At 45.7% G+C, this 13,450-nt stretch overlaps 1 protein-coding gene across 1 annotated transcript in view; it reads right to left on the minus strand.

Annotated features, from left to right (window-relative positions):
• Window positions 1-13,450, minus strand: part of IL12RB2 (interleukin 12 receptor subunit beta 2) — a 78,565-nt gene that overhangs the window by 48,642 nt on the left and 16,473 nt on the right. The window contains exons 3-6 of the mRNA XM_027874118.1: window positions 10,503-10,790; window positions 5,876-5,990; window positions 1,707-1,888; window positions 257-399 (exon numbers count right to left, since the gene is read on the minus strand). Of these exons, the coding sequence (XP_027729919.1) occupies window positions 257-399; window positions 1,707-1,888; window positions 5,876-5,990; window positions 10,503-10,790 (728 nt within the window). The remainder of the gene's footprint in view (window positions 1-256; window positions 400-1,706; window positions 1,889-5,875; window positions 5,991-10,502; window positions 10,791-13,450) is intronic.

The following is a 13,450-nucleotide window of genomic DNA, read 5'->3' on the forward strand; positions in this document are numbered from 1 at the left end:
CCAAAGTCTACGACATTTACTAAGAGACAGAACCACACAGGACTTTCAGGAATGACTCAGATGTGTATCCTTTAGGTCAAATCATCTCAGGACCCCCAATTTTCAGATGGGAAGAGATGAATCTCAATGACAAAGGGTTAGGTAGTCATATTGAAAATATCTGATAAAGAACCTCTTTCCCACCACAAATATCACATGCTTAAATGAAAAGGGAGGCCCCTCTCCCGTCCCCGTCTCACCATCATGGAAAGATTACCGTTTTCCAGGCGTTTTCATGGACTGGCCGAAACTGGAGGCGATTCAGCACCACCGGTCCTCGGTCCTGCCACTGTAAGGTACAGAAGTTGGCCAACAAATTGGGAAAGTCAGCTCTGATGTCACTTGGAGGAAGAGGCTTCACTAGTAAAGCAGAGAAACAGAAAAGGGAATTAGCCAGCAGCCCCAGGGATCACCCCTGGGGTGGAACTTGTTTCCCAGGAGCACAATTACCCACTCCTGACTTTTACCAATTAGGCAATGACTACCATCAGCCCTGGTGATGATTTCATTTAATTCACTAATTTCATTTCTTCAGCAGCTAAAGAACGTGGATTCTCAAAGCCCTGTGTTGAGACACAAAATAGAGGTCTGAACCTAGTTAAGTCATCGGAATTCTGTCTAGATTCTCTAGAAGCCTCAATTTTTTAAAAGGGCTAATCTTCCTAGGCAGAGGGATCTTCCATATTGGAAGTTCCCTGTGTTGGTGAAATCACTGGTCTGGACTTTTTTTTTTTAATTTAAAGGCATTAATTCAATGAAATATGGATTATGTGGGAGAAATGACCTGCCAGGTTGGAAAGAACACAGAAGAGACAGAAGAGGAGGAGAAACAAAGAGGAGATGGTGCCATGGAACGATAAACACAGGACCTCTGGTGGGGGAGGGCTAGAAATAGAAAGAAGGAAGTTGGGAGGCGACGGTGGCAGGGGTGAAGGATGGAATGGGTGGGGCGTCATCAAGGAACATGAGCACATGAAAATAGGATCATTTCCTGAAATCCTCAGGTGTTAAATGACATAATCACCTCTCATACCCCAAGATCAGGCATTTTATCAATAGAATCCAACCAACATTTAGTCGAATGTAAAGTCCTTGAGGGCAGGGACTCTTCTGGAAAGCCTGGTCCACTGTCTGGTACAAAGTGGGTGTTCACTAAAAGGTCCTTGAATTGAACTGAACTGAATTGATAACATCTATTAGGTACTAGTCACTGGTCACACAGAGGTGAAAACAAAACTGTACCTGCCCTCAAGGAGCTGACATAGTACTGTAGGAGACAACACACAGTTAAGTAGAGACACGTTCATTTGAAGAAGCAGAGAGTATTAGGGAGTTGAGGGGTCAGCGAGGCTTCCCGTGAGCATTTTGCACTTTGTGGAGTGTTACACAAAGTCTGGGGTTCCAAGAGATGAATCAGGAAGACTTCCAGGTCCAAGGGAGACAGCCCGGACAAAGCAATCCATCAAGAAATATTTGTTACCTTACTGAGCTCCTACTACGCGCAAAGCATGGTGCTTGGGGCATAAAGCCAGCCTTGCCCCTCAAGAAACTTCCCCGTCCTCTTGGGGTGCTTATCTGGGAGGCACAGGGGAAAGTAGCTGACAACCCAAAGGGGCAAGTGCGGAGCATCAAGTGGGCAGCCAAGATGGCGGCCAAAAGCCACCCACCTATGTCCACGAAGGAGAACACCAAGGGGAGGGAAGAAGAATTCCCGAGGCTGTTCGAAGCAACAACTTTGGCCGTGTAATTGGCTTCGGGAGAAGCCGGGCTCAGGCTCATTCCAAGATCCAGATCATCGTGATACGGAGCACATTGTTTCTCCAAATCCAAATTGTTCGGCCCCGTCAGCCTATAAAGAAGAGACACGTTAGTGCCGTAAGACATAGGACCACAAGGCCGGAGTTGGGAAAACCGGGTTCTAATCTTGCCTCAGACGCTTCCTAGCGGGGTGATCCCGTGTGGCTTAGTTTCCTCATCTGTAAAATGAGGGGGATGGGCCAGGTGACCTCTGAATTCTCTTCCGGCTTAACTACCACTACGACGACCACCACTAATACCACTAATACTAACTAATACCGCTGCTACCACCATGATGACCACTACAACTCAAACCACTGCTGCCACTACTAACACTTCCGCCTACTGATGCCGCAAGTACCATTCCTACCCCTACTTCTGCTGCTTCTACCACTATTACCTCGACCACCACAATTTAGATTTCCATAGCACCTAAAGGTCATGGAATCCTAGAGGGCTCCAGCTGGAAAGGACTTCAGCGACAATCTAGTCTACTCCCCAAATGAGGAAACTGAGACCCTGGAGTCTGACTTGTCATATAACAAGTCTAGAGTTGAAAGGACCCTCAAAGGCCACCTCCTCATTTTACAGATGAGGAAACTGAGGCAAACAGAGGTTAAGGGATGTGTCTGGGGTCCTATAGCTAGGAAGTGTCAGAGACAGGATTTGAATCTGTGTCTTCCTGGACCAATGTCCAGAGCTTCAAGTTTTCAAATCACTTTCCTCAAAATCAACTTATGAAGTATTACTATCTCCATTTCACAGAGGAGAAAACTGAGACTCAGAGAGCTTAAGGGGATAATAAGATAATGTAGAATCAAAAAGAACCTTTGAGATCATGCAATCCAACCCCCTCATTTTACAGAGAGTTGAAACGATTTATCTGGAGACAGTTAAGTGGAGTTAGGAAGATCCAAGTTCAAATCCTGCCTCAGACACTTACTAACTGTGGGACCCTGGGCAAGTCATGTCTACCTCTACCTCAGTTTACTTATCTGTGAAAATGGGAATAATAATAGCATCTACCTTAGGTCTATATCCCAAAGATATCCAAAAAAAAGGGAAAAGGACCTATTTATATAAAAATATTTGCAGCAGCTCTTTTTGTGATGGCTGAGAATTGTAAATCAAGGGGATGCCCCTCACTTGGGAGTGGCTAAACAAGCTGTGGTGTATGATTGTAATGGAATATAATTGTGCTATAAGAAATGACAAGCAGGATGATTTCAGAAAAACCTGGAAAGACTTCCATGAACTGATGCATAGTGAAGTGAACAGAACCAGGAGAGCGCTTTACACAGCAGTACTGTGGTACTGTTCAATGAAGAACTGTGAATGACTTAGCTATTCTCAGACAATCCTGAGGGACTAATGGTGAAAAATGCAATTTGCCTCCAGAGACAGAGCTGATATTGATTGAATCCAGACTGAAGCAGGCTATTTTTCACTTTCTTTTTTTTCTTTTATCTAAGTCTACTTGTACAAAATGACTAATATGAAAATGCTTTACATCATTACACATGTATAACCTATATCTGATTGCTTACAGACTCCGGGAGGGGGGAGGGAAAGGAGGGATGGAGGGACAGAATTTGAAACTCAAAACTTTAAACAAAAGTGTTAAAATTAAAATTAAAAAAAGAAAGCTAAAAACCAATAGCATCTACCCTCCTCCCCAAAGTTGTGAGGATTAAACAAGATATTTGTAAAGTGCTTTGAAACCCTTAAAAAAGCAAAATATAAATGCTAGCTATTGCTGTTGCTGTTATTACATTAGCCAAGGTCCAAAAACCTTTCCTTAAGCTGGAAGAGGGATTGACAGGACAAATTGAACAAGAAATTTGAAGGACTTTGTGGCAAATGGGCAGACACCAATGGAACACGTGATGGAACAGTGCACCATCTAGAACAAGAAAAAGCAAAGCAGGGGAGAGATCTAAAGCAGAGCCAATGGATAGAAGTGGAAATGTGTCATGGCGGTGTCCCTCGAGGGCCTGGGATCCAAAATGGCAGGCAAAGTTCTCAAGTCATCCTGGCACATTGGTTCCCTGGGGCAAAAGATGCTGAACACCAGCCAATAGGAACCCAACAGAACCCTTGACTTGGATGAGTCTGTTCTGAACAAAGGATCTTCTCAGCCATCCCTACTCCAGAGAAACTTCCAGATTCATTCTGCTGCCAGCACCTACTCCAAATTTGTACAGCAAGAATTTTCAGAGGCTTCCAAATCTGATGACGTTTTGGGAACTTTCAACTCTACCAATCTACAACCCTGTAAAGGATTCTCTTCACCTACCAGGCTGTGGGTCTCCCCATCTTTGCTGGGGTGGTTTTCACACCCCTATAGTTCAGTTCTGTTCTCACTTGAGAAAATATTTAAACCACCGATTGTATTCCACAAAATGTCTGTGGCATCTCATCCTAGGGACAGAGTCCTCAATAGTAACATTTATTCCCTTTGACTGTGATGTGGTTGATAAAGCCTTGGACTTAGAGTCAGAAAGCCTGGGTTCAAATCGTCCCTCTGACACTTATCAGCTTTGGGACAGAGGAGGTCATTTGAAATTCTCTGCACCCTATTTGGTAAATAGGAATGATGTGGATCCGCCTACTTAATGAGGTTCTTGGGAAGAAGGTTATAAAGTGCTGAATGAGTATTTGTTGTTGAAATAATGAGTTTTTTAAATAAAATGAAGCTAGATAAAAGTGTATTAGAAGAGCAAATGTTCATATTCTTCTGTAGGATCTGGCTGTGAATAAGGTATAAATAAATGTACTCAGGTGGGGGGATAAAGCCCCTACTGTTGCTGCAGTTCTTTATGAGGAGAGAGAAGCTCTGGCTATACTCAGGACTGGGTCAGTACCCACGAGGGGAACAGCACTTCAGTCAGAAGCAGACTGGTTGGAAGAGCCTGAAGAAAGTGATTGGAGCTGTCAGAGAGACATCGGCTTCCGCAGCCCGAAGCAGAGAGAAGCCTTTGCCCCCGCTATGATGAAGGCCACCCAGAGCCTGGGCTCCAGCTCCAAGATGCCGAGGCGGGCAGTTGGAGCTTTATACTGAGGTGCCCCAAGAGTTCTTTGGAGGCATCCAGAATGGGAAGAAAACCAGAAGCTCTTCTGAGAGTCTAAGAGCTTCAGCCTCCTGAAGGGGACAAGAAAAGAGCTGAGCCCTCACCGCTGCTGCTGCTGCTACAATAAGGCGGTCCTGGAGTTGCCCTTCTAGCTCTCTGTCTAGGATTCAGCGAACGAGATACGAGATTAAACACAGAAACCAAAAGAGACGGAGCAAACTCTGCCCCCCTTTCCATCTGGGAGGAGTCGGGTGAAGGGTGTCTGGCGGGAGACTCAGGGAGAGATTCTGAGGAGGGGTCTTCGGGAAGAGAACAAAAGAAAGCGACTTTTCATTGCGTTTACAAGCAGTGTGGTGCCGGGGATCAAGCGCTAGAAGTCAGGAGACCCAGGTTCGAGCCCCAGCCCTGTCCCACATGATTGTGGGATCTCAGTTGTTGTAGGAGTACTAACAGACAACTAGAAGTGACTCTCAGAGGTGGCTGAGTTCAGCCTCCTCATTTAACATAGGAGGAAACTGAGACCCAAAGAGGCAAAAGGGCTTGGCTGGGGTCTCCCAGGCAGTAAGCATCCATGGCAGGATTTGAAGCCAGGTCTTCGGACTCCAGGATCAGAGCTGTTTCCACCGTTCCTTGCTTGTTTGTCCTTTTTTTCTTTTTCTTTTCTTTTCTTTTTTTTTTCTGGTGAGGCAATTGGGGTTAAGTGACTTGCTCAAGGTCACACAGCTAGTAAGTGTCAACTCAGGTCCTCCTGACTCCAGGGCCGGTGCTCTATCCACTGCGCCACCTAGCCGCCCCTGTCCTTCATTTTCAAAGAGGACCAGTGACATCATGGGTGATGTCTTGACTTGCTTGTGAATTGGGTTGAAGCAGGGCGGTGTTCCTTAGGCACTCCCTAAAGCTCCTTCTGCTCAGTGATAAGTGGATCAGTCTAAGGAAGCCCTGGTGGGGGGAGGGGCTGTATCACTTACTGCAGGGTGTGTACGGTGTACAGGTGGGTGTCTCTTCCTTTATCCCAGGTGCAGACCACGTTCCCCTGCTCTCCTAGTTGGCTACAGGAGAGGTTTTGGGGCTGCTCTGGAGTGACTTTACAGGAAAAGAAGACAAAGAAAAAATGGAGGGTTAATAAGTGCATCTGAGTCTTACTGAAATGGTGGCATACATAGATTGATAATAATAACAACAGCTAACATTTGGGTGGTGCTGGCCATGTGCCCGGTACAAGGCTAAGAACTTTACAATTATTATCTCATTTTATCCTCTTTCAAATCCCTTGATCAGCATTGTCCAGTTAATATTTAACTCAATAACATGCAATTATTAAGCACCTGAAGGCCAGACACACGATGTCATTGACATTGATTGAGGAAGCCATCTTTAGGCCAATGAAGACCCACACCTGCTCTGGGACCTGTGGTCAGAGGACCCAGAATCTTGATGGAAAGACCCCGGGGTCACCAAATCCAACAGAAGGCAGTGATAAGGAGAGTGCTCCAGGCTCTGGCACAGCCTGGGCAAACATGGGAAACGGACTGTTTCCTGTGAAGATGGCGAGATGAAAGAGAAACTCACACCTATCTGTCGTTGTCCTGGACGGCCAAGTCCCCTTCCTGCCCACTTACTTCTCCCTCTTGTTCTAGAGGCATAGACATAAGTGTGTAAATCATTTTCTCACTTAGTTACCACCCTGACCCTAAGAAAACCGGGAACGCAGCCAGGAGCTCGTTAACCCTCTGCAGGTGCTTCCTTCCTCATGATGGTGACAGGTTTGATGGGCACAAAGCCACAACCCAGCCACAGATCTGCTCTTCAAAGTCCCAAGCTATGGGTACAAGCCATGAGAAGTGCCTCTCTAGCAGGGCACAAGAATAGTGACCAGCGGCCCACACAAGATTTATGGGAGCATAAACTTAGGGATGGAAGGGACCTTTGAAGTCATCTAATGTGACAAACCCCGCCTACCCACCCATAAAGATGAAGAAAATGTGGTCTAAAAAGCAAAGACTTGCTCAAAGTCCCACGGCCATGATTCAGGAGTCTCCTGCCCCAGACACGGTATTCCTTCTCCATTCTATCTCTAAGAAGGGGCTTCCTGGAATAAGCCATCTCATGGGTACCCTCATTCCTCTACTCATTACTTTCTTAACTTTGGGTCTGTGAGTTTGTGCTTTTATATTCAGAATAATGGGTGACTTTTGTAATACTCTGTATTTTATCTTATGCACATTGAGAAACATTTTTTCTGAGAAGGGAACCATACGCTTCCCCAGATGGACAGAGGGGTCCATGTTTAAAAGAAGGCAAAGAACCCGCGGTCCGCTGGGCAGAGAGACACCACGTGGAGGGAGCTGGGGAGTCAGGCTGTATAGGAAGATCCTTAATCCAAATGGAGAGAACGGTTTGAGTAAATGAGACAACAGATATAAAATTACCCTGAGAAGCTATAAAGTCTAAGACCTCTTCTGTGGTTACTTAAGGTCCTAATGGACTTTGGGTTTCCCACAGGGCAGATAACTGGCCACTAATCCTCCATTAAGCCCAGAAAGAACAAGAATCACTTGGTTACAATTCAGACAGAGCGACCCAATCACTGGAAGGAGGGGAGAAGCGTCTTGCAGACAGCTGCCCCGGGGAGCTCTGCCTGTTAAGTGTCGAGGTTACTCAGACTTGTGAGAACATTCAGAATCCGACTGTGGCTTCAGAACGCCCATGGAACACTCCACTTTACTGATGACATCATGGCCAGGAGTCATTCAGAAAGAAGAGCTTACGTGCTCCCCCACCAAGGAAGGGGGTCGGCATTACTGCATTGAGAGAAATTAAGCTCCCTCTCAGTCAGACCTTTACTGGGTGCTCCTACCTGGTAGGGGCCCTGCCGTGCTAAGCAAATAGAGGCAAAAAACAGTCCGTGCCCTCGAGGGGCTCACAGTCTAATGGGGGAGACGACATGATTTGGAAATAATTAACAGAGGAAAAGCACTAGAATTAAGAGGGGTTGGGAAAGACTTCCTGTAGAAGATGAGAGTTGAGACTTGGAGGAAACAAGTAGTTAGAAGTGAGAAGGGAGTGTGTCCCAGGCCTGGGCACAGTCAGAGAGAATGCCCAGAGCTGAGAGATGGAGGGTCTTGTTAGCAAAGCAGCCAGGAGGCAGGGGTCCCTGGATCAGAGAGCATGTGGTGGGCAGTAGGGTGTAAGAAGACTGGAAAGGGAGGAGAGGGCTGGATTATGGAAGGCTTTGAATGCCAAACAGTTTATATTTGATCTTGGAGGTGACAGGGAGGCCCGGAGTTTATTGAGTAAGGGAGTGACATGATCGGATCTGTGCTTGAGGAAAATCCCTTTGGTGGCTAAATAGAGGATGGACTGGAGTGGGGAGAGACTGAGGCAGGCAGGCGCAACAGCTATCTATTACTGCGACTTTTCCTACAACGACTGTCTAGGTTCAGAATAACAGCCTATAACATCTCTTGGGTGTTACACACACACACACACACACACACAGATTTGTCTCTATAGTTACCTCTCCCTGCAGGAGCCCATGACTTGCACCAGTCACCCAGCCCACATAAAGACCATCATGGTAAACACTAATGGAGAGTAGTAAATGGTTGTATGAATTCAGACAAGTATGTGGGCAAAAGCCCTAGCTTTCTTTAGGACTCAGATCAAAAAATAGTTTTTTTAGGTGGTGGCAAAGAATTGGAAGGTAAAGGAGTGCCCATCAGAGAATGGCTGAACACATTATGATGCATAAATACTATTGTGCTATAAGAAACGATGAAGGGGATGGTTTCAGGGAAACCTGGGAAGACTTGGATCAAGACTTGATGCAGAGGGAAGGGAGCAGGACCAGGAGAGGCGTTCATCAAACAACAGCTTCGCAAAGCTGAATAACTTCTGAAAGACATAAGAGCTCTGATCAGGCAATGATCAGCATCATCAGAGTATTGACAATGAAGCATGCTTCCCAGCGGGGCAGAATATGACAAAGGAGACATATGTGTTTGGACACAGCCGATGTGGAAAGGGGTTTTGGCTGGCTGTGCAAAATCGTTATAAGGGTTTGGCCTATCTTTTTTTTTTCTTTCTCAATGGGAAGAAGAGAAAAAGAGCGCTGGCCCTGGAGTCAGGAGGATCTGAGTTCAAATCTGGCCCCAGACACTTAGTAGCTGTGTGACCCTGGGTGCACAAAAAAAAGAAAAGAAAAGAAAAAAGAAAAAAAATTGAGAACAAGTGAGTGAGAAGAGGAAGAGGAGAACAGCTCGAGCTTCATCTCCTGAAGGCCGTTTCCAGTCCCCTCAGCTATTTCTTCTTTCCCATCCAAGGTCACTTTCCATCTGCTCTGTCTGTACCTATTTCTGTACATCTCACTTTCTTTAGAATTTAAGCTCCGAGAGCAGGGATGGTTTTTGCTCTTTTATTTTATTTGTTTGTTTTTGCATCCCCAGTTCTTAGCACAGTTTCTGGAAAACAATAAGCATCTAATAAATACTTGTTGATCAATTTGCCACTGGCTGCCAACCTCAAACAGCTGGGAATGCGCCAAGCACTGCTTAGGTGACAAAGTGGGGACCAGGACAAGGGTTGGGATTCTACCGAGAGGAAAGGTGCAACGTGGCTTCATAGACGGGAAAACGGCCCCAGAGTCGGGCAAACTGGGCTCAGGACCTGCCTTCAACACTACTGGCCACATGACCCTGAGAAGGAGCTTTCAGTCCATTATGACTCTCAGAAATTGCAGAGGAGGCACTGATTTGCATCAGGCAATGGGGTTTCTTCCCAGAGAGTTCCTGACGCAAGTAAAATCTGGTTCTATGCCTACTGCCCTGCCTCCAAAGCAGCAGAAAACCTAACAGCAAAGGCATGCAATGGTCATCATGGCAGACCAGTCAGAGAGGCTCATCCAGTCATAGATTTAGAGGTTGGAGAAGTTATGTTGTGCCATCCCTCATTTTACAGAGAGACAACTTGTCCTAGCCAGTCAACAAACATTTACTACATGCCTGATGTGATCTGGGAACCATGCTAGGGATATGAAGCCTTCCAAATGCACCAATCAGACCTCCAAGGCTGCAGGACCACAGGTCAGTTGTCCTGACTCCATCCACATCCCGGTGACTTCCCAGACCAAGACACCCCGTTCCCTAGTTACACTTCCCTATATGTATTGGCTTTCCATTTGAAAGGGATTCTTAACCTGGACCCCAAGACCATTTTCCCATGTCTGTGTCTATATACCAGGCTTTACATGCTAGCATTCCCATTACTGGAATACATGAAAAACGCAGTTATCTGCTAGTTTGATCTTTGTTATCTATATCTATTTCTATTTCTATATCTATGTGTGTATGTGCCAGGCTTAAGATTCTGGCTTTCCCAATATTGGGATACATGAAAAATGCAGTTATCTTGTTATTTTGATCTTTGTTATCTATATCTATTTCTGTATCTTTGTATATATGTGCCAGGCTTGAGATTCTAGCTTTCCCAATATTGGGACACATGAAAAATGCAGTGATCTGCTATTTCGATCTTTGTTTATCCCAATTGAAGTGCCAAAAGTCCATGAAAGCATTCGGATGAAAAAAGTCTGCCTACCGCCAACAGAGATGTCAGCCCCGCACACTTGGCTTTCCACGTGGCCGCCACACGAGACCTTGCACACAAACACGGTTGTTCCAAGGTGGAGATTGGAGACTTGAATGCTGAGTAGGTGGGTCTTCTGGGAGTGAACCCGGAGTCGATTTTGGTAGAAGGTTAACTTTTGGAAATTAGAAGTGCGTGAGCAGCCTTCTTTGGGTTTCAAAGAGCACGAAATGTTGACGGTGGATCCAAACAAAACTGTCCGGGAGGGACTCACAGTTACGACTCCCTTCTTGCAGACTTCTGCAATGAAAAACACATGGTGATGCTCAAGGAGACTACCAGGGGCTGGCTTTGTTTTTTAAATAGCAGATGTGGTAATTGACAAAGCCTGGTGACATCATTCCAGGGAAGTCCTAGAAGCACCTTGAGGTGTCAATCCCAGTTCATGCGATTTCTCGAGGAGACACGATGAAAACAAATGTATTCAAGCAATGGGAATCAGGTTAAATTAATAGCGTTTTTGAAAACACTGATAACAATAGTGACTTCAATGGAAAAACATAGTAACGATCCCCTTTTACCACCCTTTTAATTTAATACAACAGGTGATTTATTTTATGCAACATTTCATTCTAACCTCCCAACAACTCTGTTCTAGGAACACAGCCATTATTACCCCCATTTTCCAGGCAACAAAACAGAGATCAAGAGAGGCAGCAGAGCATAGTGGTAAATATAGTCATTCTAAAGAGTCAGAAGACCTGAGTTCTAAACCTGTTGCTGTCACTTAGTACCGTGCAGCTTTAAGCAAGTCACTTAACTTTTGTAAGACTCAGTTTCTTCATCTGTAAAATGAGAAGGTTGGAGTAGAGACCACTCTGGACTCTTCCAGCTCAAAAGCTATGATCTCATGACTTGCCCAGGGATATCCTGCTAGATTGAGGCAGCGTTTAGGCCTGGATCCTCTTGACTCCAAGGCCAGCACTCTGCCCATTAGGGAAGGGAAGCAAATAAGTATTTGCATAGTGCCTACTATGTGCCAGGCATTGTGCTAACTGCCTTTTTTTTTCTTTTCAACAGTATCTCATTTGATCCTCACAGCAACCCTGCAGAGTAGGTGCTATTATTCCCATTTTACAGTTGAGGAAACTGAGATAAACAGAGGTGTAAGTGGCTTGCCCAGGGTCACATAGCTAGTGAGTGTAGGGGGCTGCATTTGAATTCAGGTCTTCCTAACTCCAGGCTCAGTGCTCTATCCACCTGCCACCTAGCTGCCTAACCCTTTAGATTGTGAGGTCCTTGAGGTCAGGGATTGTTTTTGCCTTTCTTATATATATAAAACACAGTGCCTGGCACATAGTAGATGCTTAATAAATGTTTGTGGATGGACTACATCATCCCTAACAAGTGACTCTCCAGCCATCTGCTTGAAGATTTCCATGGAGGGGTAGCCCACTAAATCTAGGGGCAACTCATTCTACTTTAAGAGCTAAAATTGGTAGGAAATGCTTCCTTCTATAGAGCTGAGATACACCTCTCTGCAACTCCATCCATTGCTTCTCCTTCTGCCCACCGGGGCCATAAAAAAAAAAGTCTAGTTCCTCTTCCCCATGATATCCTTTCAAACGCTTGATTTGAACACAGCTCTCATGTTCCCCCAACTCGATTCTCTTGAATAACCAGCCCATGGTCCTTCAGCTGATCTGACTCTCAGGGCCCTTCCCAGTCTTGGTCACCCTCCCTCTCAAGCTGATCAATATCCATCGCACAACATGGTGGCTAGAAGTGAATACAATTTTCCAGATATGCTCTGACCGGGGCAGAGGACAATTGGATTCTCACCTCCATGTTCCTAGGGAGGAGGGACGTCTCTATGCAGCTTCACATCGTATCATCTCTCTCTCTCTCTTTTTTTTTGCTTCCATACCCTACTGCTGACTCATAATGAGCTCATAGTCTACTTGAAAGCTCCCAATTTTTTTCAGATGAACAGATGAACAGCCACTGTCTTGCACTGGTTTTAAATACAACTGTAGGACCTTATAGTTATCTCTCGTGTTTCGTCTTTTTATCTCTGACTCAATGCTCTAGCCTGGTGGTCTCCAAAGTGGGGGGAAGAGGGTGGCAGGTGCCCTGGCATGATCCCAAGGGGGCCACGGTTTGTTGCTGAAGGCTACCTGATCAATGAATCAGAGGGTAGAAGATGGGTCTTCTCCACTGACCCCAGTGACGGTCAGTCCTGAGGCTCATTTTCAATACAACCACACTTGGACTTCATTCATTATAACCCAACATCTTTCTACTCCACCCTGTCCTGACTGGTGCAAAGCTCCCAAGCTTCCTCCTTTTCATCAGCCCCTGGGGGCAGGTATAGCCTAACCCTGACCTGGACACCCACAGAAGCAGCAAATCCCCCACTCTCCCCAGCATACCCAACAGAAAAAAATTGCTGATGGGGTTCATGATCAGAAAAGTAGGGGGCTCACTGCTCTAGCCTGTCAACAACTTTGTAGCCTGCCGGCCAGCCAATATCTCAGTGATTCTTCCCAGCTTTGTGTCATCAGAAAACTTCGTCAAACCCTTTATTCAAGACACTGTTGTTGCTGTTGTTAAGTTGTTTCAGTGACCCCATTTGGGGTTTTCTTGGCAAAGATACTGGAGTGGTTTGCCATTTCCCTCTCCAGCTCATTTTACAAATGAGGTAACTGAGGCAAACAGGGTTAAGTGACTTGCCCAGGATCACACAGCTAGTAAATGTCTGAGGCTGGATTTGAACTCACGTTCTCCTGACTCTGAAGCTGGCACTCTATCCGCTGTGCCACCTAGCTGCCCCCAAAGACACTGATAAAAAATGTTAAACAGCACTGAACTAGAGACAGATCCCTGAGGCACTTTACTAGAGACTGCTATTCAAGATGATATGGAATATTCAATACCACTCTTTGACCTGGTCACTCACC

The sequence above is a fragment of the Vombatus ursinus genome, unplaced genomic scaffold, assembly GCF_900497805.2.
Source record: "Vombatus ursinus unplaced genomic scaffold, bare-nosed wombat genome assembly UNPS02014804.1, whole genome shotgun sequence".
Classification (NCBI taxonomy): domain Eukaryota; kingdom Metazoa; phylum Chordata; class Mammalia; order Diprotodontia; family Vombatidae; genus Vombatus; species Vombatus ursinus.